The 21,937-nt window shown below is 30.0% G+C and overlaps 4 protein-coding genes across 8 annotated transcripts; 2 read left to right on the top strand and 2 right to left on the bottom strand.

Moving 5' to 3' along the window:
* The first annotated feature begins 7,566 nt into the window (after window positions 1-7,566).
* LOC124834639 (monothiol glutaredoxin-S10) lies at window positions 7,567-11,351 on the top strand. The gene is made up of 4 exons (XM_047309380.2): window positions 7,567-7,971; window positions 8,483-8,557; window positions 10,700-10,726; window positions 11,033-11,351. Exons 1-4 carry the CDS (start codon window positions 7,611-7,613, stop codon window positions 11,107-11,109), a joined length of 540 nt encoding a protein of 179 aa, XP_047165336.1. The 5' UTR covers window positions 7,567-7,610; the 3' UTR covers window positions 11,110-11,351.
* A 178-nt stretch (window positions 11,352-11,529) lies between these two features.
* On the bottom strand, window positions 11,530-13,364 carry LOC124834638 (putative glutathione S-transferase). 4 transcript variants are annotated; one of them, XM_088096694.1, is made up of 3 exons: window positions 13,216-13,364; window positions 12,091-12,431; window positions 11,530-12,003 (listed from the first exon to the last, which is right to left on the bottom strand). In XM_088096694.1, exons 2-3 carry the CDS (start codon window positions 12,403-12,405, stop codon window positions 11,647-11,649), a joined length of 672 nt encoding a protein of 223 aa, XP_087952820.1. In that variant the 5' UTR covers window positions 12,406-12,431; window positions 13,216-13,364; the 3' UTR covers window positions 11,530-11,646. The 4 variants fall into 4 exon arrangements, with proteins under 4 accessions (XP_087952820.1, XP_087952819.1, XP_087952822.1 ...); XM_088096693.1 differs by having other exon boundaries at window positions 12,091-12,425; window positions 13,216-13,360; XM_088096696.1 differs by having other exon boundaries at window positions 12,112-12,425; window positions 13,216-13,360.
* Window positions 13,365-16,292: 2,928 nt separating this feature from the next.
* LOC148194387 (S-protein homolog 74-like) lies at window positions 16,293-16,805 on the bottom strand. Its single transcript, XM_088097212.1, has one exon. It carries the CDS (start codon window positions 16,803-16,805, stop codon window positions 16,293-16,295), a length of 513 nt encoding a protein of 170 aa, XP_087953338.1.
* A 1,544-nt stretch (window positions 16,806-18,349) lies between these two features.
* Window positions 18,350-20,969, top strand: LOC124834640 (protein LOW PSII ACCUMULATION 1, chloroplastic). 2 transcript variants are annotated; one of them, XM_088095961.1, is made up of 4 exons: window positions 18,350-18,683; window positions 19,612-20,169; window positions 20,303-20,353; window positions 20,609-20,969. In XM_088095961.1, exons 1-4 carry the CDS (start codon window positions 18,466-18,468, stop codon window positions 20,748-20,750), a joined length of 969 nt encoding a protein of 322 aa, XP_087952087.1. In that variant the 5' UTR covers window positions 18,350-18,465; the 3' UTR covers window positions 20,751-20,969. The 2 variants fall into 2 exon arrangements, with proteins under 2 accessions (XP_087952087.1, XP_047165337.2); XM_047309381.2 differs by having other exon boundaries at window positions 18,351-18,683; window positions 19,612-20,175.
* Window positions 20,970-21,937: the final 968 nt, after the last annotated feature.

Genomic DNA, 21,937 nt, shown 5'->3' with positions numbered 1-21,937 from the left:
ATACTACATGCACTGCACTATGGAATCAATTTCTTCCTGCTTCTCCATAATTTTAACTTGCATCCCAATAAATTTTTATATTTCGAATTATAGGATCTGATATGTAAATTTTATATTTTAAAAAATATGATTTAGAATATATTTTTTATTTTGTATTCTAAAATATATAATCTAGAATACAGTCTTTTGTATTTTGAAATGAATAATCTAGAAGATAAAAAATTATTCTGAATTATACCATCCAAAGTAATTTTTTATTATGAATTCCATATGAATAGTTTAGAATACAACCAACACATGTTACAAAAATTTATAAGGATGCAAGTTGAAATTTAGAGGTGCAGAAAGAAACGAGCCGCTACATATGAGAATTCCAATAAATGTAGTAAACTAGTGTTAGGTCCATTGATGAAACCCCCGTAAATGTTATCTAAACCCCCATGGCCCTTCATTACATTAAAAAGGAACATATACCCCTACCCCTGATACACCTTTAAAATAACCTCTTCTTGGTACACTTACACTTATTTTTCTCACTCACTTTCTAGAATTGTCACGAGCACTAGTTTTTCTTATTAAACGCAACTTATGCATCACAATATAAAATATTCGCTTAATCTAACTAACTTTGTTTTAAAATAATTGGTCTGATCCAACCAAACATAATTTGATGATTGAATTAGTTGACCTGCCTTAACTTAAAAAAGTTTAAAAGAAAATTGTATTATTTATATAATACTAAAAAAAATTTGATTACATGATGAAAAAATTAAAGATTTCACAAAAATAATTAACGAAGGTATTGATGTGACCCTAACACCTGAAGAAGCTAACATGGTGTCAGATGCTCATATTGAGATGTTGTTATATGCTCTTAATGAATATCAATCACGTGCCATGGTATTATTTCCTAAATCAAGAAGCTGACAAAGTAGTATTAACAAATAGGTTAGCATCCAAACTACAAGATAGGCAAGCTCAATAATCTGATCATTACTAGTTGATATTCTTATTACCAATTCAAATAATTAAAAGAAGGTACATTTATAAAAATTATGTCCTAAATAAGACAGTCTTTTTTTTTATGAGATAATAACCACTTACCATCCGATCTTATCATCATCACATCAACCTTAATTAGGTTATATTACACAAGATTCAAAATATTTATTGTGCTTATTAAAGAGGAGGGAATGAGAACTATTTAAAAATGAATGTGTAAGGATTTTAGAAAATGTTAGAAGAATACAGTGTGAAACTATTGATAGAATTATCAAACAGAATAAAAGTTTGGTTTTCTAAACAAATAGTCGAGAACAAATCTTAAGGCTATATAATAAAAAGGATACAGATAGAAACCATATATGAATTGTACGAAATTTCATGCACGTAAAATAAAGATAATTAAATATTTCTGTATAAACTTTTTCTTAAATCATAAAGTCTTTAACTAGACGTAACTTTATTAGAATGAATCAGTATAAAAATCCATATGCACCGATTTAGTTTTCTATATTTTATTATTTTAAGTAGATTTTATCAAGAAAACAAATTTAATTTATCTAATTTATCTTTAGTAATAATTCCTTCATGATTACATAAAAAATTGATATAAATCAATGTACCTGTGATTATTGTGGTTGATATTAGTAATGAAATCAATCAAACCTACAAACTGAGAGTGTAGTGATAAAGTTAAAATGTCTTATTCAAAATTTATACATTATTAAATCCTATAATCAATTTAATTTTACTCTAAAAGATTTTTACAGATTAAAAAAAGAACATAGTTTCTAAAAAAACAACCCATTCAACCTTCCTTTATTTTATTTTTTTGCCAAAAACTCCTTATTGTGATTAATTACATATGACATTAATTATATAGAGAAATGAATGGGACGAAAATGGCATTAATTATAAAGACAAATGAAGGGGACAAAAATATAAACGATTTATTGTTAAAGTTAGTGAATCAAAATATATCAAATTTTCAGGCATAGATAAATTTTATTTTTTGCGTTTATGAATTAAAAACATTCATAACCCAAATTTATAAGCTATCTATATAATTATATGATTAAACTATCTATATAAAAAGATAACAATACTAAAAGAACAAGGACTTATGTCATGATTAGAGACACATATAATAGGTGTTACAAGTGAGTTCCAAAATAAGAATTATTTTGACTATTTTGATTATTTTGACTATTTTGATTAATTTGTATTTTAAAATAGGTTTCTCAACTTATATTAAAAGTCAATGAAACGAAGATAATGATGATATTTTTGTGTACAAAATTATCAAGGGGAATTGTATATGGTAACTTTACTATGTTTCATGCACCACCAATAATATTTAAATTTTGATTAAATTATTTTAGATGTTTTAATTATCGTTATTTTTAATATGTTAGATATATGATAAAGGAAGTATTCCTAACAAAGAAACAAAAAATCAACATAAAGAACCACAATAAAAGAATGTTATTTAATTTTTCATTATGATTCTTTAATTTTAACTTTTACACTTTATCGTTTATATTATTTGATACTGAAGTTTTAAACTTTATTCTTTGATACTTTTATGAATATTACATGCAAATTATAAATATGAAAATTTTAAAATATTTACCTTTAATAATTTTTCATTTGTTTATAGATATAAAAAATACAACAAAGTCATCGGGAGTTTGAAAAAAAAAACACTCAAAGTGTTATCATAATGAGGGTTTAAAACCGTTGAAAGTACAAGGAGTTTGATAAATCATCAACGGTAATGGAGGTTTTACAAACTCCTACAAACCCCTGGGAATTAAACCGGGGTATCAAAACGTCGGGAGCCATGGGTAAGTTTCGTTGTTCCAAAGGTTTCTAAAAAACCCCGCTAGCCTGTTAAAATCCCTAGAAATACCAAATATAATCTCTATTAAAATTAACAGTTTTTGTATTGTAATACAAAGACTAACATTGTAATACAAACACGCGTGAGAATATATTTTATGGTTAGGAGCATACATAACGTATGTAATACAAAGACTAACATTGATTTATTCTTATTTAATAAATTAATTAATTATTTTTCTAACCAAATTATAACAAGGTTTATTTGATTTTGATAGTCATTTTCTTTATTGTGTTAAACCATTATTAGTTTCTTGTTAAGGAGATAGCAATATTACAATAGAGAGAAAGAAAAGAAGGATCCCTTTGATTAATCTTCAAACTTTTCTCATTGTCATAAAAGTTTTCATGCCAAGATGATGTGTTTTGCCATACTCACAATTAACAAAAAAAAGTAGGTGTCTCTCTTTTCTTTTGTAGGTAGTTTTCCTTGTTTATTATACATTTAACTTTTTTTTAAAAGTTAAATATATTTCTAGTTTCTAAATTTTAACATAAAATTAGAATTCGTCTAAAACTTTAATACATTTTGATTTTTAAATTAAAAAAGTAAATAGACATGGTTATTCTAACTTCATTATGTTAATTTTTTTTAATGTATCAAACGACGACTAGCCTTTGAGTTGTTTATATTATTTGACATGTTCTAACTCAAATGTCAACTTAAAATACCGTTTAATACATAAGAAAAATTTAACCAAGTTGGATTAAAAGAACTATATCCATTATTTTTTAAGTTTTGAGATTCAAATATATCAAAGTTTGAGATATGATCTTTGAGTAAAAAAATTGATTCTACTAAATTAGAAAACAAATATGAAAAAAAATAATCCCATTCATTGTTAACAATATTTCCAAGTATCTTAACCTTACCTGTGCCTTTCTATTTATCAATAAAGTGGTTACAAATCATAAATCTTTTCCAAATAATAAGATAATATTTCAATTACAAAATATAAAGATAATAAAATATACTCATTTATCTTTTGTTTAAATATTTCATAGATTACAAGAACTATTAATCAAATCAAAACTTCTTATATGTCTTAAGCTCAAATTCTGGATCTATAGACTTTGAATCAACCTTTGGACATTTTATTCATCTTTGAATATAGGGTCAAATCCAGATGACTAGGACGATAAAGGAATTAATTGTAATTTTTCATCCAAATTTAAAGACTACAAATATATATATTTAATCCATTGTTTACATTTTTTTTTCTTTTTTTTCTCTTCTTTTGTGGAACGCTTGTGACAATTTTATGTGTTCCTTATGTAAAATTATCATACCCATCTCAATCTTATAAAATAGATTAACATTTACTTGTTAGTTTAGATTTATCCTGCATGTTAGAAAATAATTTTATAAAAATCAATTAAAAAACTATTATATTATTATTGTTTTGATAATATCTCCAAGTCGAGAATGTAAACAATATAAATACACATTTCTTTGATCTTCTAAAATTTTAAAAACAAGAATTTTAAACTTCAAAACAAATAATATTTTTTAAAAACAAAATAGTAATAAAGTTTTAAGCTTTAAAACAGATAATATCTTAAATATAATAAATAATTTTAATAATATTATTTCAATATATTTACGATATATTTATGGTTGAAAAATTATTATTTTCAAGTATATATATATATATATATATATATATATATATATATATATATATATATATATATATATATATATATATATATAGGAGATGGACTCATCTGTGACCGTATTCATTGTTCACGGAAAGCCTATGTCACTACAACTAACGGTGGGGAAATCCAAGGAACATTTACACTTTGTTGAAGAAAGAAATTTGAGAAAATAAAAAGAAAAATGAGAAAGAATCTGAATAAAAAAAAGAATTAAGAATGGGAATCATATTCTGTATTATTAGATTGTTTTAAATATATTGTTTTTGGTAATCGTAAACACTTAATTGGAAAGAAAGCGAACAAATAATAATAATTCTTTCTTAAATAGAAAACAAATGAGCCACTAAAATTACGAGTTGTATAAAGGGATAGAGTTGAATGAACTAGTACTAAATATACGACCATATTCACTGATAGCATGTGACACTTCAATTAATGGTTGAGAAAGCTGAGGAAAACATAAAAAAATGTTATGGTGATAACGAAGATGCGGAAGTTACAGACACAAGGGATAAGACTTATGATTTTTAGTGTTTTGGTATTCAGTGATAAAGTGATGTTTGATTGTTCTCTTGAAGAAGAGATTGTGCCAACTCTAGAAGAGGTAGTTAGAGAAGACAATATTAGATTTTCTAATCTTTAGTGACCTAAAATGTTCTAATTTAAAAGGACCATAAAAACATCGCCTCATTACTATTAAAACACCAAAAGTCTTGAGTCTTATCCTTTATCCATAATAGCTTTCGCACCTCCATCATAACTATAGCACATCTGCATGTTTTGACCCAACCTATGGTTGTTATTAGTTCTTCATCTTTAATTTGTGCTTAATGAATGAATTTAATCTATGTGTGTTTAATATAGAGTTGAATATTTATGTTAACTAAGCTTGTTCAAGCTTAATGAATGTAGTTTGTGTTATTGACACTATCATTGATTAATTAATGTATGTATTGCTTAATTGCATGATTAAATTTATTTTAATTTCTACTTAGTTGGTTAATTTCAAGTGGAATGAGACTAAAAGAGGCACCAATTTCGTAACCTATTATAAGTGGACTTGTATTTGAATTAGGGACTCAATACGTTTTTATCACTATTATTTATTACTTTTCAGCTTATATTTTCAAATCTGTCAAACCCCCTAACTTGTGTTGGATTGGAATATTTGATTGGAAATGATAGTCACTCCGAGAGGATCTGAGATCATTTGCTAGTATATAATTAATTGTTTTATTTGGTTGGGTACATCACTAATAATTGAGTTATACTTTAAATTTATTTTTTAATATGATATGCAAGTCATAAGTTAAAGTCTATCCTATTGAAATTTATTGTTTGTTGAGTCTATTATTTCACATGCTCGAGATATATATATATATATGTCTTAATATGAAGGGTGAATAGGAAGGTCCACATTGATTAGAGATGATGTCAATTTACAATATATAGGTGAGCGAAAAAATTATCTTATAAGTCATTTTTATAAGATTAAGTTAGACTTAAAGTTTACTTTGTTAGAAGTCCCACCCACATCCACTAGATAAGGCCAAAATATAATATAAATATATATATATATATATATATATATATATATATATATATATATATATATATATATATATATATATAAAAATGAGGTGCAAACCTCACCTTACAAGCTAGTTTTGTGAGGATGAGTTAGGCTTAAAAATCCACTTTCTAATATGGGATGAGAGTCATGGTTAGAGCCTATCATAGCGAGTTCTAAGTGGGCATTCTATTCTTCTATTCCACCCGCTATCGGGCCGTTATCGGACCACCCAATTTCTACTATCACGCACAAGATGTCTATACCTCGGCGTGAAGGGGTGTGTTGGAAGTCCCACATCGACTAGAGATAAGGTCAATTTATAATATATCACCTTACAAGCCAATTTTGTAGGGTTGAGTTAGGCTTAAAGTATACTTCTAACATGATATCAGAGCCAGGTTGAAGTCTATCCTAGCGAGTTCTAAGTGGGCATTTTTGTTTTCACTCGTTGTCAGGCCACTATCGGACCATCCAATTTCTACTATCACGCACGAGATGTCTATACCTCGGAGTGAAAGGGGTGTGTTGGAAGTCCCACATCGACTAGAGATAAGACCAAATTAGAATATATAAGTAAGGTGCAAACCTCACCTTACAAGTTGGTTTTGTGGGATTGAGTTAGACTTTCTAACATTACCAATTTCTTTTTTTTTAATCAATCTTATCTTGTATGTGTTTATAAAGATGTTTCATATAATCACACAATATATGAAGTGTAATTTATTCCTACATTGTACAACCAACTATGTAAAGAAGTTTTTCTTAGGAAAAACATTTTAGAACCTTGTAACGAAGTTAGTATTTTTTTTATATATAATTAAAATTGGATTAAATATGTTTTCAATTTATAAACTTGAACAAAAAAATCAGAGTGCGTCCTTATCTCGAATTTTGATATATTTTGGTCTTAAACTTTAAAAATGATTGGATATGATCTTTTTAACCTAACAACACTAACCTTTTTAGATTTGTTAAATGACTTTCCAAACTAGCATTTAAGTTGAAATGTGTTAAATAATATAAGCAACTCAAACGTTACGTCAAATATTATAATACTTTATAGATTATTAATTTTTATTTAATCTTTTTTAATAAAAATGTTTAATGTGATTTCATTATTTTTAAAATTGTGTCAAAGTTGTTATTGCCTTCTAATGGACTGTAACGTAACAATGACACTTGTAAAATTAGACATAACTTTCATAAAAATGAATAACATTATTACTAGACCAGATGAGATCCTATTTTTACCCTTCAGTTTTTTATTATTAATATAACATGAAAATTAGTTAAATTGTCATAGAAAAAGAGTGGTGAAAATAAAAATTTATTCTATTAGTTGATTAAAATTATGAGTAAACGGAAAAGAATTAAAAATGGGTAGAATGAATGTGAAAAATAGAAAGAATGAAAAGAAGGGCTATGTAAGCCGAAAGGAAGAAAAGGAAAGAACAGAATTGAAGAGTATAGTATGGCTTCGGCTTTGGGAAACGTTGCTCTTCTTTCTCTCTCAAGCTTCAAACCTTCTTCAAAGCTCCCTTCTTCTTCTTCTTCCTTCTGTGTAACCAAACACTTCTTCTCTCACTCTCTTCCCATTTCCTCCATCAATGCTTCTCCATCGCCAAACCGCAACTTCCCCTCCGTTCGAGCCACCTCATCGTCCTCTTCCTCTTCCTCCTTCGGCTCTCGACTCGAAGACTCCATTAAGAAAACCGTTGCAGAAAACCCTGTTGTCGTTTATTCCAAAACCTGGTGCTCCTATTCTTCTGAGGTCAAATCCCTCTTCAACAAACTCGGTGTCAACCCCCTGGTCTTCGAATTAGACGAAATGGGTATCTTTTCTTTTATTCTATTCATCTCTTCTTCTGAATTGTTCATTAATGTTAGCATTTTTCTCTTAGCCCTAACTGTCCTTTCTCGTATTATTCATTTTCCATCAAATTTATATACGCGCCTAGTTATAGTGGTTTTCAATCCGAGTTCGTTTCTTGATTATATTGACTTGCGTTTGCTTATTCCTGAACTGCCTCCTTCTTGTTGAAAAATTAAAATGATTTCAGTATGGTTACTTGAATGAATGGCAACGAAATTGCCACAGCTCAGGTTTACAAATTTAACAGCTTGCTGTATCCTACGTAAAAGTTTAGTCTTTTCTATAAATGTGATTTGCCTTTCTCTTGGTTAGTGTATTGCCAGTAAATTTTCACTGACGATAGAAATTTGCAGAATTCTCCATTTTTTTTAACATAATGAGGGAATTTGCCTTTCTCTCATTGCAATTTGCCTTATCAGTTGTGCATTTGAGCACTTGTTTTGTGTCATAAATTTTGTATTTCTGTTTAGGTCCTCAAGGGCCACAGTTGCAAAAGGTGTTGGAGAGGATCACGGGGCAACACACTGTGCCAAATGTATTTATTGGTAAGCAGTACCCATCTTGGATGCATTATTCTTACTTAATCATACTTGTATTAGCATTTGGTGACTCATTGTTAGTAGAATATTTATGCAATTAGCTTCTATGAATTTTGAATTGTTATTACTGTTGGTTGATTGGATGCTAAGAGAAACTGCCTGACTGGTGGATATTTATTTTAATGTTGATAAGCCACTTATTTGACATGCCCTCCCCCTTGAATCATTTCTCCTTGGTACATCCTGAAACCTTGTGTTTAAAGAGTAGGGATGTAGAAAATAAATGGAGCAGAAATGAGAATATTTTTCTCATACTTGCACACATGGATATGCACGAGATTGAGCGAGGAAGGGGATTTCTAAGATTTTACTCAATTTAAGACTTTTTTATGGGCTGATTTCATCTAATAAAATAATCCTAAGAGAGCTTAATAGTGAAGTAAGGTATTAAATGCCTGGTCAATGATACCATGCAGTTCAGTTGTAGATTTCAGTGCCAAGTCTTTGCATATCAAACTTGCAGTTTGCTGTATCAGTTTGTGTCCCGCTTTCAACTTAGGCACCTATAATACTGCCATTTAATACGATTTTAATTGGAACTAGAAATTGGTGATTTTATGGATCCATGTATTATTGACTGCTGGGTAGCTGGTGTCTTGAGGCTATAAAATAATTTTGAGTGGGGTACCAATGTGGTTGCGCTTCTCAGTTTTCAAATTTCTTATCAACGATTCAGATAATTTTTATAAAATGAAGTGTTAAAACTTCAACTTTGGGTGTGATAATATTTTGTTCCTTTCATGAAACGTTAACTCTGACTTTATCCAAGGGAAGATGCTAAGCATATTATAATATGACTTTTCTGCTACTATATTCCCCTCATGCTCGTTAGGTTATGAAGACGTAATTGATATGACACAATCTTCTGCATACGTGTATGTTCAACTTCTGCTGCTATACTGAAAATTGAAAATTGTATGATATTAAATAGGACATAAAATAGGGCCTTATAGGATGAGGACATGGTGTGCATGCTTAAAATCTAATGATTTAGGAGAGTAAGGGTCTATGTGCCTTAAGAGAGAGAGAGAGAGAGAGAGAGAGAGAGAGAGAGAGAGAGAGAGAGAGAGAGAGAGAGAGAATGGAACAAGTTCAGATGTGAAAGTGTTCACTGTTTCTTAAATAAAATCATTTGAGAGAAGAAGATTTATTACCGTTGTACTTGAATAAGGTGTCTTGAAGGTGAGTGAAAACCAATTATGCCCCGGGGTTGCCCATTCTCAGAAACTCCCTTAAAACAACAGTGGACTTCCAGAGTGTTTATCCTGCAATAATAGACAAGAAACTGGGGAGATTCAAAACCACCGGAGTGTTTATCCTGCAATAATGTACACAGATGACAGAACGACAAAAGAGGGGATGAAGGTAAGGAGAAACAAATAAATAATCCACCAAGCTGCCCGATTTCTCTGCAAATGTGAGATACAAAACTACCTTAAAACAAACATGGACTTCCAAATGGGTAATGGAGAAAAATGAGCAGATCCAAGTACCTGCAGAAGGGGTTGTTTTTATGATGATACCTCAATAACAGGATTCATTCTCTTCATAAAAAGAAGAGTTAGATTAGAGCCGATAAATATTTGTTTTTCAATTCATCCCAGTTTTGAATACCATATGCAATATTTGTTGTTGATCTATTCCAGTTTCACGAGGAGTCAATAGAAATGGAAAATCTCATATGTTACACCCGATCTCGCTTGGTTATTGGTGGAATAAATAGATCCACAATTTCTTTTAATCTCATTTTTGGTTCAAAAAATCACGATGTAATGTATAACCTACTGTCCTGGTCATGGTTTTTATGAAATGAACTAAAATTAATTTTTGTTTAAGAAAGGAATCTTGTTATTATTGTTCAGCCACATTATTCAACCTAACTTGAAACTCAGCTTTAAAACCAGGCGACATTTCACGTACCCTGAAAGCAAGCAGGTTTCGATGTACTATTTCATTTCTTTTCATGCGTGAACCTTTGCATCCTTACGTTATCTATAATAAAAGCACTAAATTCTATTACATTTATTTTAAGTTCACCTTTTGAACGGAATAGTTTATAACCCATCCTAAAACTGTTCTTCATTGCAGGTGGCAAACACATTGGCGGCTGTTCAGGTATGTTTCCTTGTTTTCTCGTCTTTTATATTATTGATTGTCTGAGAGGGGATATATCCACAGTTCAAATTGTCTTTTATATTCTTGATTGTCAAAGTGGACGCATCCTTATTTTTACATTCTTATTAATTACCACTCTGTTTTTATTGCAAAATATCTATAACTGCCAATGTATATTGTCTGCATATATGAACTTAGTATTCTGGAAGTTTCAAGAAGTTTAACACTACAGTTTAATTAAAATATAGAAGTGCAATTTCTTTGTTTTTTCCTATTTTGTCCAACATTTGTTTTTAACTCATGCAGATACCCTGAAGCTGTACCGGAAAGGAGAACTTGAACCTTTGCTATCAGAAGCTAAAGCTAAAACTCCAGAGAGCTAAGCATCCAAGAGTAAACCTGATATGCCACTAATTTGTCATTTTGTTGGTCAATGCAGTTCTCTCAATGTTATGTTTGTCACAAATGTTGGTTGAAAGACATCGGAGCGCACTGATAGCTTAAACATTGACCTTTTTAGTCAGGCCCTTCTTGTTACAAATCTGCCGTTTAATGGTTTGCAGAACTAGAAGTTGCAACTTCTCAGTTAGGTGATGGTTCTACTCCGCCATTTTGTTTTACTGGACGCACTGGTCTCAAGCCAAAATGCAATTAAATTCGTAATACTATAAATAAGGAACAACGTAAACCGTTATTCGAAGGACATATCTAATCAATCAAGAAGGAAAATGCTCGTAATTTATAACCGGACCCCACCATTAAACCTCAAACTATAATGAGCATATTTTATGCATTGAATGAGATTGAAATGTGAAGTTGGATCCTCGAAATAAAATTATCAGTCTAATTCAATCATCCAAGCACAAGGAAGTTTACTAATATAATATATCGTATAGATACAAATCAGTTCATGCCTGCATTCATGCTGTATTGGGTGGAATAATAGTGTCTCTCTTTTGCTTGTAATAACCAAACAACTCATGGTGACTTGGAAAGTTCGTTCTGATAGAGGGGTGCTCACTGAAGTTCCGAATCCAAGTAAACAAGCGAGGAAAATCATCAACTACCAACACCTTTACACCAACAATATCTTCAATGACTCCAAAGAACAAGGGTATCCATCCCAAGGTTATGTCCAAAACTCCAATTTCTTCACCACCAAAATACTTTTTGTCCCCAATGGTTTCTTCTAATACTTTAAGCACTTCTCTTACTTCCTTTGTTGCCTTCTGAAACTCTTCTCCAACAGCCACAAAGAATGACATAAACGAAGTACTCTGCAATTGGCGTTGCAACCATAGATATATAAATGAGAGAACAAGAGAGAATTAAAATCTCTACTGCTTAACAAACAGCCTTGTTACCTTTTCTTCAGCAAAACTCACCCAAAACCGTGCCACGGCCCTCTCATATGGGTCCTGTGGAAGCATGGGTGGCTGTGGCCATGTTTCCTCTATGTATTCAAGAATGACAGTGGATTCTGCAATTGGCTTTCCATCAACAACAAGGACAGGAACCTTTTTGTAAACTGGGTTATACTTCAGTAGCAAATCACTGAAATCAGGGTTGTGGAATTCTCCTTGTACATGCTCATACTTTATGCCCTTCAGTTCTAACGCCCATATGATCCTGTAAACGTATGAACTAGGCCAAACTCCCAGTAGCTTCAGTTCTCCCATTCTACGACTGTAACTGCACACTGCTACTGTGATTGTTAGAGAAGTTAAAATAGACTGGTTGCACAATTTCGCCACTTTCGCAAAAGGACACTCTCTAGTAGTAAACCTTACATCTCATATCTTGAAGTATTAAATTGATTTTCTATACACTGTCAATCAACAACATATCATAGTACGACTTTTGAAATAGTTATTATAAAAATTGAAAACATACGATTAAATTGAAAGATAAAAAAAAAACAGTGCAAATGGTCAAGATATAGGTTGGCATGGTAGGAATTATCAAAAACAGAGAGCAACGTTTCCTTTCATCGTCTATCCCCACCTTTTCTGTCTTGAAGATTGAATGTTTTAAATTACTTAAAAAAGAATAAGCATTGAATAGATGTGTTTTTTTTAATACAATTTTTGCTGTCTGTGAGGACTGTGGAGCTGATTTTCTTTCCCTCTTTTCTCCGCTAAGAAATCCAAAGGAAAATGAAGCTGAAAGAAAGAAAAATAGGATAGGACAAGCGACCTCGAACCAAATTCTACAGATTCCAAAAACTGCTGGTGAAACTTCAAACCTTTTCTTTAATTCAATAACATAATTATCAGTTTATGAACCCTGAGAATATAGCCCCAAGACAACAAGAAAGCATAAAATGGTTACTTATGGGCAAGCAGCCAAAGATCTTTTCCAGACCTTGCAAGATCAGCTGACAGACATGATACCATCAATCATATGGCACCAAATTTCAAGATTGCATACATTTTTAACAAGCTAATATAGTTCATACTTCAAATAAAAATTGAAAAGAATTGGCTCACAGTGGTTGGTGCTGATCTTTAAGGTAGAGTGCGTTGCAAAAGTGAGGGCAATTGAATCCAATTCAGAGGAATTGTCTCACAATTCATAGCTGCCTTCTACTTTATCCATATTTTCTCTGTCTCTCTCTGTCTCTTTTATTTATGAAACAATTTTATTCCAGTTACAATCAAACATTAAATACAATCCATACCATCATTGTTGTGCCAATTCAACCTCATGTTTTTTAGTTTCTCAAATTCAATATAACTCTTTTTTATATTCATAAAAGTTATAGAAATTATCTTTTTAAAAAATACAATTAATTTTTTTTAGTTCTTTAAGAAACATTTCAAACCAATTTCAATTTCATTCTTTAAAATAATAAAATTCATGGTCTCTTGAGTGAATACGCACGTTTCTCATAAAATATATAGAAGTAAATAAAAAATAAAAGTTAACATGTCCAATTCAATTATACATATCTTATTCATCAATCAAATGATTCATTAGTAGTAGCTGACGTGGAAATGATTCACTACAAATTTTTTTAATTTTATTGGAGCTTATTGACACAGGTTGTAATAATCTTTAAATTAGTTTTACCTCTCTAGTTCACGTGAGACTTCAAACACACTGGATAGATTTTAGTTTGACTCTAATACTATGTTACGAAGTGTACTCTAAACTTAACTTAATTCCACAAAACTGACTTGTAAGATGAGATTTGCACCCACTTTTTATATATATATATATGTATATATTCTAAATTGGTTATCTCTAGTTGAGACTTCGAACCAGAAGTATAGACCGTGTTTTTAAAAAATTACAATAAAATTTGTTGACTTTTTTAATTTCTTTCTTTCCTTGTGTTATGTATATTCGTTTTATCCTTTGTTTGTGCTTAAGAAAAAAAAAATTGAAGTTCTCTTCAAATTTTACTTCGTCTTTTGATTTTAGTAAAAGTTCAATTTCATTATGTTTTGGACTTTTTATTTGTAATAGTTTTGTCTTTATCATCTTTGTCTTTTCAAAATTATTTTTCAGTTTTCCTCTTTCTCACGTCCTAACTTACTTCTATTCTTAACTTTTAGTGTATTATTTGTTTTTTTGGTATATTTGGTTTAACACACTGAGTTTGAAACCGATTGCTTCATAGACTTATTTGTTTTCACTATTATTTCTCTCCCTTTGCTTCTACACGTGGTTATGTGAAAATGCATAAAAAAATTTGAAATCAGTGGAACTTTTTGAAGCTTACCTTAACTTACTTTAACATGTCTCTGTTTTTGGTTGTTAACTTCCTATTAATTCCAAAATTAAGTATGCATTTATTACTTGTGGAATTTAATTGAAACTTTCTTGGTGAAAATGGAAGCAAATGAGGTCGATGACTAAGATGTTGTGGTGTTCTATGCTCTGGTGATTTGAAAATTCTATAACTATATTTCATGCTTTTGGAATTAGAATAGGAAAGTGAAATTTTTGAGCGAGAATTAGGAATCAAGTTGTTGGAGTTGGCGTAGCCAAGCTATTATAAAAGAAATTGGTATATATATATATATATATATAAATAAATAAGAGTTATAATTCTTCATTTATTAAAAATAAAAAACAAATTGAAAAGCTCTAAAAAGTAACAAGAAATTGAAAAACCACATGTAAGTTTTGGGATTTCAGACATTAATCCATAATTTATTAACAATTCATTTTATAACCATAAATATAACATACTTTGGGGTTTGAAATGCTGAAATGTTAAATATAATTTCAGTTAAATACATTTTTTTTCTTATAATGATTTATGTGTAGGATCACCATGTATTATAAAACATGTTAATTTAATTTTAATATTTTTATTAATATTTTTTTAATTCTTGATATAGAGAGAGAAGAGAGAGAGAATGAATTTTATTTATAAAACTTAGTCTTATTTTTATATTTCAATTTAATGATCTTAATAAAAGATTTGTAAAATTTAAGTCTTAACATCATGATCCGGTGCATGATGATAAGAAGAATGCTCATTAAAATGGAAAAATACGTTCTTTTAAGAATTAATTTCTGCATATCTTTTAAAAGAACAGAAACATAAAATTACATAACTGATGATTAATTTCTACATTAGTTTTGAAGCAATAAAAGAATTGTCTCATATTGAAAGAATAAAATATATTTAAATCAAATTCAAATTGTAGTTTATCTCATTGGAAAAGTATGGTTTATTTTCTTTTAAATCTTCACTAATTAGTAACATTTACATTTCAATAGTTTTATAACGAACGTCTACAACTCTACATTTCTTGAGTTATTAATACAGTAACACCTAATTTTTTTTTATTAATTTCTGTATTTACAATTGCATTAATAAGGAAATATAATAATAAATTAATAAACTTAATCGTATACTTTATAAATATTTTTTCAAACTAAAACATCATTCTTCTATCTATATTTATTACATGTATAATGTATACAACCTTTGTAAAAACAAATGTATACAGCCAAGAGGTTTTTTTATATAAGGAAATAAATATTTCTTGACATATCCCAATTGACCTGATAGAAGCTATGGTAAAAAGATTAAAATAAAGGAGTTTTTTTCTGGGAAAAAAATCACAATTATTCTACCTATTGAAACTCTTAAAGGATCATCAGTTCTCTTCTTTTTCACCCCATTTAATAATAAACATGTAAGCTAAAATTATACATCTTGATACAATTCACTAACTTTCACCTCCATTTTCTTCATTTTTCCTGCCAATTTTTCTTATCAGTCTGTACTTTCAGCAAAGAAAAAAAAATTAGATAATCTTTTTAATTATATATGAAGGTGCTTAATCCCAAAAGCAATACACAATTCTTATCACTAAAAATTATTGTTCATAAAAAGAAGCCACATTCCATCAAATAACAAACCTAAAAGAAGGAAATAAACAAATATATATCATCATCAAAGAAAAAAAAGACAAACTATTATTATTATTTTTCTTCAAGATATTATAAGAATGACATAATGCATATTGATGCTTGGAGAGGAGTGGTGCTTAAACAAATAAAAAGCATAGATTTGTTGAAAAGAAAGAAAGAAAAGAAGAAATCAGGGAAGTCTGGTAGCACCCCAGTGATAGTAGAATTCCTCAGTTTGAGTTTCATATAAAGCTGTTAGGTAAATACCATCATCCCTAACTCTCCAAAGGCAATTCTTCCAATGACACTTCTCAAAAAGACGTTCGTCGTACCAAAACACGTCAAACGAGACACCATCGTCACAATCGTTGTTGTTGTTATCGTTATCGTTGTCCTTCTTCACATGACACCAAAATAGAGTGGAGTGTGAGAAATCTGTCCTAAAACTCCAAGTGAAATTTCCACCTTCAAAAAGTTTATGACTACCCAAATCATCATCTTTGGATTGGCAATGAACCAGTAAACTTTCCTTGTTGTTCAACTCATTCATAACGTACACATGCCACTTTATGAATTCAGGGAAAACACTTGAGGCATTTGAAAGGGTTGGTGGAGCCAAAACCAAAACCAAAACCAAAACCAACCCTATAGCCAAAAGATAACCACTTTTTGCTAACAAACCTGAATTTCTCTTCTTTTCCATTTTTGTTGCTTTTTGATAGATGTTGATCGCTTTGTAATTATATATATATATATATATACACACATAAGTTGTAAAATTTTCACATTCTATGCAAAGATTGAATCCATGAGCATGAGTTTTTAGCATTAATGAAGTGCCATGCTGGTTTATCAGAAAGGAAGATATAGCATGCTGCCGTTTAATTAGATAGGAAAAGTTTGGTGTGGCTTGATATTTTAATGCATTGATGTGTATTTACCGTAAGTAATTAATTAATTATTAGCTTACACATGGAAAATAGTAATTACGAGGTAGTTCTAAAAAGTAGGATAAAATATGTAAAGTTTTTGGTATTGATTACACTTTGTTATTGTATTTGATTCTATTATAATTTTCAGCTGTTGGTTTTACTTTTAAATCTATGCAATCAAATATTAACTAAATTAATATGCTGCGTTGATCCAAATATCTATAAATGTATTGAACGAGTCTTTTTGGTTTCATCATTTGCACCAAATAAATAATATTTGAAAAAAATAACTAAAAATTAAAATAATTAAAAATAATATTAATTTATTAAAATTATATACATTTCTTAAAATTTATATATCAAATTTTTTATATATAATAGCTAAAATTAGTTTCGCTAAAATTTAAAAATATCCATTTTATTTTTTAATTTTTTGTTTCTTTTTCATTTTTAAGTAATATTTTAACGTGATGGCTCAACATAGGAGTCCATTAATATCTTAAATTAACATTAAACTGACATTAATATTTTTTTAAGTTGGATAAAATTAAACACAGTAAATATATGTATATGTAATAATATTAATATTACAATAAGAGAAATCTGTTTTAGATTATTTGCACTACACGTCCTTTTTTGCTCTCATTATTTACAAGTGGTCTTAATAATGATTACTTTTTATCAGTTAAACTGTTGCCACTGACGAATTTTAATTATAATTTTTTTTTAAATTTACGATGCTAAAAATTGCAGAAAATATTTCAAATATCATGGATGATAGTCTGAGTTACTTTTAACGCATTCTCTATATTTTTAATGAAAAATGTTTGTTGTAAAATTTTTAAGGACATATATATGAGTAGAAAAATAAAGGTATAAAAAGAAAAAAAAAAATAAAAACGATGTGATCCTAACCAATTAAAAAAATAAGTTAACGTAATACTATTACAATTAGTATAATTTTTTTATCATAATCAATTTTGAGTATTTTAATACTAGAAAACAATTATCATAATAACCAATTAAAAAAACAAACTGTTATTAAAAAATTATTATAAAAGAAATAAAATTATGATAAAAAAAATGGTGTATACAATTTTATTATATGTTAGTATAAATAATAATATTTAAAACGAAATCATGTAAAGGTTAAATTCTTACAAAAAAAAATATATATAATATAAATTAAAAATATAAACAAAATTAAAAATAAGTGCTATGTTATTCTTAAACATATTTATCTTAAAAAAGCAAATTCCTTTTACATTGTTGTTTTATATTTCCAAAATAGTAATAATTATGGGTTTGGTGTTGGGGTAAGCGTGGCAATACCAGAATCAACCAAATAAGAAGATGAGCTGGTTCAGCTGCAATGAAACTTCTCATGGCAAACTCAATCAAATCTTTCACTACTAAGTTAGGAACCGAACAATGGCTATAACGTTCGGTTCAGTGATTCCTAACTCCAACACTATGTCTCTCACTCTCACCACACAACCCTTAAACAACCTCATCACCAATCATCGTACCAATTTTGTGTTCTGTGGCCGAAGTGTTGGCTATGGACACACTCTGTCTTTTTCAGAGCAAAGGGTTTCTTCTTCCTTTGCCACTCTTGTTTGTTCTGCTGCCAATAAACCAGATATTAGGTACCCTTTTTCTCTCTCTCTCACTTCTTTTATTTCAAATGGTCTATGGCTCATAAGAGAAATTGTATGAATATATATATTTTTTTCTATATATATGGAACAAAAGAGAGAGTTTAGAAGAATAGAGAGGAACTGTGTTGCAAGATAATTGACGTGATACATAGAGATAAACAGATAAAATAATGTTTTTGCAGTTGCAAACCGTGCTATTGAGAAACAGTGGCTAGTTACATATATTTATTGTTCTGGTATGTTAAATGTAATCAGGATGTGCATACATGCATGACATGATCATACAAAATATTTTATATACATAATTCATTTTCTTATGTATATGTGTGTGTGCCTCTCTGTGTGTGTATGGCTCAATTGATTATGGGAAGTAATGCCAAGAATAGAATTTAGTGGTTACAAATAAGTTCACAGTTTTCACCTATTCATGGTATGCTTGGAATTTTTGATACACCTCCTAATGATACTGAAGCTTGAAAAAGAAACATTAGGATCAAACAGATATAGTTTTCATTGGAATTATCTTTGCCTTATAAACACTTTTATAGATATTTCTTCTTGTTGCTTCCCGAGTAGCTCTAAGTTTTTATATGGAGTGTTTATGAGGAACATTACATAATGAAAGTGTTTATAATAGTATGCTTAGAAACTTGTTGAGAAACAAGAAATCATGTTGGAATGTCAGTTATATTATTAGTGTTCTAACCTCGAGTTCGTTAAGATGTATATCAATCACCGTTTCTGTCAGCAATTTTGCATGGTTATTTTGTTTTGGCAAACCACTCAAATGAATGCAGAGTTCACTCAATTTTCTTCTTTTCTTATGGTTTTTCCTCTTTATGCGATGCTTCTTTCATCAGGTTGTATTAGCCAGTGATGCTTCATCAATCAATCATTAATCATATTTGTTCTTCAGCTCTACAGCCAAGATAAGGAGCGAGGTTCTCTCACCTTTTCGGTCTGTTAGGATGTTCTTTTATATTGCTTTTGTTGCAAGTGGTTCTCTGGGGGCATTCATAGCAATCACACAACTAATTGGAGCACTGGCTAACTCATCAAGAGCAACTGAAGTCCCTGAAATTCTGAAGGGCCTTGCCATTGACATTGCTGCAGTGTCTTTATTTGCTTTCTTGTACCTTAGAGAGAACAAAGCAAAGAATGCACAGGTGGCTCGCCTCTCAAGAGAAGAAAGCTTATCAAACCTTAAGCTCCGTGTGGATGAGAAGAAGATCATTCCTATGAATTCCTTGAGAGGGATTGCTCGTCTTGTCATATGTGCTGGCCCTGCATCCTTTGTAACCGAGTCTTTTAAGCGGAGTGAACCTTTCACTGAAAGCCTTTTGGACAGAGGGGTGCTTGTTGTGCCCTTAGTAACAGATGGAAATTCACCTGCTTTTGAGTTTGAGGAGACTGGGGATCTTGCCACAAGAAGGAAAAGACTATGGCAACTGGCTCCAGTTTACATCAATGAGTGGTCTGAGTATGGCTATGAGAATGATAAAAAGCTTAACTTTCATTCCTAATAAGTTTTCAAGAATGAAAAATGAAAATGCTACTCAATTTATTTTGTCTGCTTTTTTAAAAATCGTTCCTGTATTTGTCAATAGGTGGTTAGATGAGCAAAAGAAGTTAGCTGGTGTACCTTCTGATTCTCCAGTGTAAGTTCTATCCATGTTACGGCTCACTGGTATAGATAGATGTGTGGAGATGTTTAAATTTCCCGCAAAAGATCATTGACATCTTTCCCTTTAAAATGAAAAGCTTCACATTCATGAGGTTATAGTTTTGCAGTGAAATTGTGCAGTCATTTTATATGGTTTAGATACTCTAAGTAAAAGCTGTCTTTATTTTTTGATGGATGTGTTGGAGTGAACATTGCAGAAGAACTTAGGTATTTTTGTTTCATTGTACAGGTATCTATCCCTACGCATGGATGGTCGTGTTCGTGGTAGTGGTGTCGGTTATCCTCCTTGGAATGCTTTGGTTGCACAACTACCATCAGTGAAGGGAATGTGGACTGGTCTACTAGATGGCATGGATGGTAGAGTTCTTTAAAAGGACTAGTGTTTTTGTTTTTCTACTTTTGAGGGTTCATTTCTCATTTCCCCCTCCCCACAAAACAAAAGAGTGCACCCTCTTTTTCTTCATTTCCTTTTCCTGGTTTTGTTTCCCTATATGGACATTCTATTCAACTTTTATGATTTGATTTTTGATGTATTCTTTTAAGTTGATCTTATTATTACACGTTAAATATGATTGAGACTTTATAACTGAGTTTTGTTTTGAGGCGGTTAATTTTGAGATGACAGAATACAATGAGAAGCTGTTAGCTGTAGTATTTCGTATTACAGTCCATATATGTATCATGATCAATATTTTAATATTTTGACAACAACATTGCATTCCTGTAAGTCTCAAACTCTTTACAAGGTGTTTTCTGAGTTTATTTTTCATAACATATCTATGCCAAAAGGCATAAACTGGTCATTTAGGTTGAAACAACCATAAGAACACAGCACAGTCTTATTAATTGTACTTAAAAAGAACTAGCATAACTAACTATTTTCTTTTTATAATGATATTTTGACAACATTTTTTATTTTAACACCATCTATATGTCATTCTATGATTGGTTCATGTTGGTGTTTATAATTATTATTATCATTGATTGTAGAGTAATTTTACATAATGACACGTAGATAATGTTAAAATGTTGTCAAAAAGATGTTGTCATCGTTATCCTTTTTTTTCATCCAAAGTAGTTGTTAGTATTTATTGGTAGAAAGTTGGTCGTACAACTTCTCGGCTCTTTTCTTTTCAAACTTATCAAATCAACTTTATATCTCTCAAGTGTTAACAGGAGAGTTGAATCTACAACCTTTTTCATAACTTTGCCATTAAACCAACCTTATACACTCTTCTTTCCTTTTATTTTTTCATCAAAAGCCATGGTATACGTTCACATGTGAACTTATTTGATCTTCCCGGTAATAAATGTTTCTTTCTTCGGGGCATCACTCACCAAATATTTCATTCACTCTATTCTCTCATCTTTTCTTTCAACCCCCATGAGCGGCAAAACCTGGTGTTTTCTACGTTACATTAAGACGTGACACAAAAAAGTTGGAAAGATCAAATTAAGTTGGTTATAGTCAGATCAAACTCGAGCAAGTGCATGGATAGTAGTAAGTAATCCACTTTCATTTTTAAGCCGATTTTAGTAGTTGTAATGTGGCTATTAA

This window comes from Vigna umbellata, chromosome 8, assembly GCF_029865625.1.
Source record: "Vigna umbellata cultivar VRB3 chromosome 8, Vumbellata_1.0, whole genome shotgun sequence".
Classification (NCBI taxonomy): domain Eukaryota; kingdom Viridiplantae; phylum Streptophyta; class Magnoliopsida; order Fabales; family Fabaceae; genus Vigna; species Vigna umbellata.
Note: the sequence above shows the minus strand (reverse complement) of the source record. Positions and strands in the feature narration are given on the sequence as shown.

What these genes read in the sequence shown, in the direction of transcription:
- LOC124834639 (XM_047309380.2), top strand. Translation starts at nt 7,611, where the DNA reads ATGGCTTCGGCTTTGGGAAACGTTGCTCTTCTTTCTCTCTCAAGCTTC. An exon ending in TGTGCCAAATGTATTTATTG is followed by an intron (nt 8,558 to 10,699) that starts GTAAGCAGTACC and finishes TCTTCATTGCAG; the next exon opens with GTGGCAAACACATTGGCGGC. An exon ending in ACACATTGGCGGCTGTTCAG is followed by an intron (nt 10,727 to 11,032) that starts GTATGTTTCCTT and finishes TAACTCATGCAG; the next exon opens with ATACCCTGAAGCTGTACCGG.
- LOC124834638 (XM_088096694.1), bottom strand. Translation starts at nt 12,405, where the DNA reads ATGGGAGAACTGAAGCTACTGGGAGTTTGGCCTAGTTCATACGTTTAC. An exon ending in TGAGTTTTGCTGAAGAAAAG is followed by an intron (nt 12,004 to 12,090) that starts GTAACAAGGCTG and finishes CGCCAATTGCAG; the next exon opens with AGTACTTCGTTTATGTCATT.
- LOC148194387 (XM_088097212.1), bottom strand. Translation starts at nt 16,805, where the DNA reads ATGGAAAAGAAGAGAAATTCAGGTTTGTTAGCAAAAAGTGGTTATCTT.
- LOC124834640 (XM_047309381.2), top strand. Translation starts at nt 18,466, where the DNA reads ATGGCTATAACGTTCGGTTCAGTGATTCCTAACTCCAACACTATGTCT. An exon ending in TACATCAATGAGTGGTCTGA is followed by an intron (nt 20,176 to 20,302) that starts GTATGGCTATGA and finishes ATTTGTCAATAG; the next exon opens with GTGGTTAGATGAGCAAAAGA. An exon ending in GTACCTTCTGATTCTCCAGT is followed by an intron (nt 20,354 to 20,608) that starts GTAAGTTCTATC and finishes TTCATTGTACAG; the next exon opens with GTATCTATCCCTACGCATGG.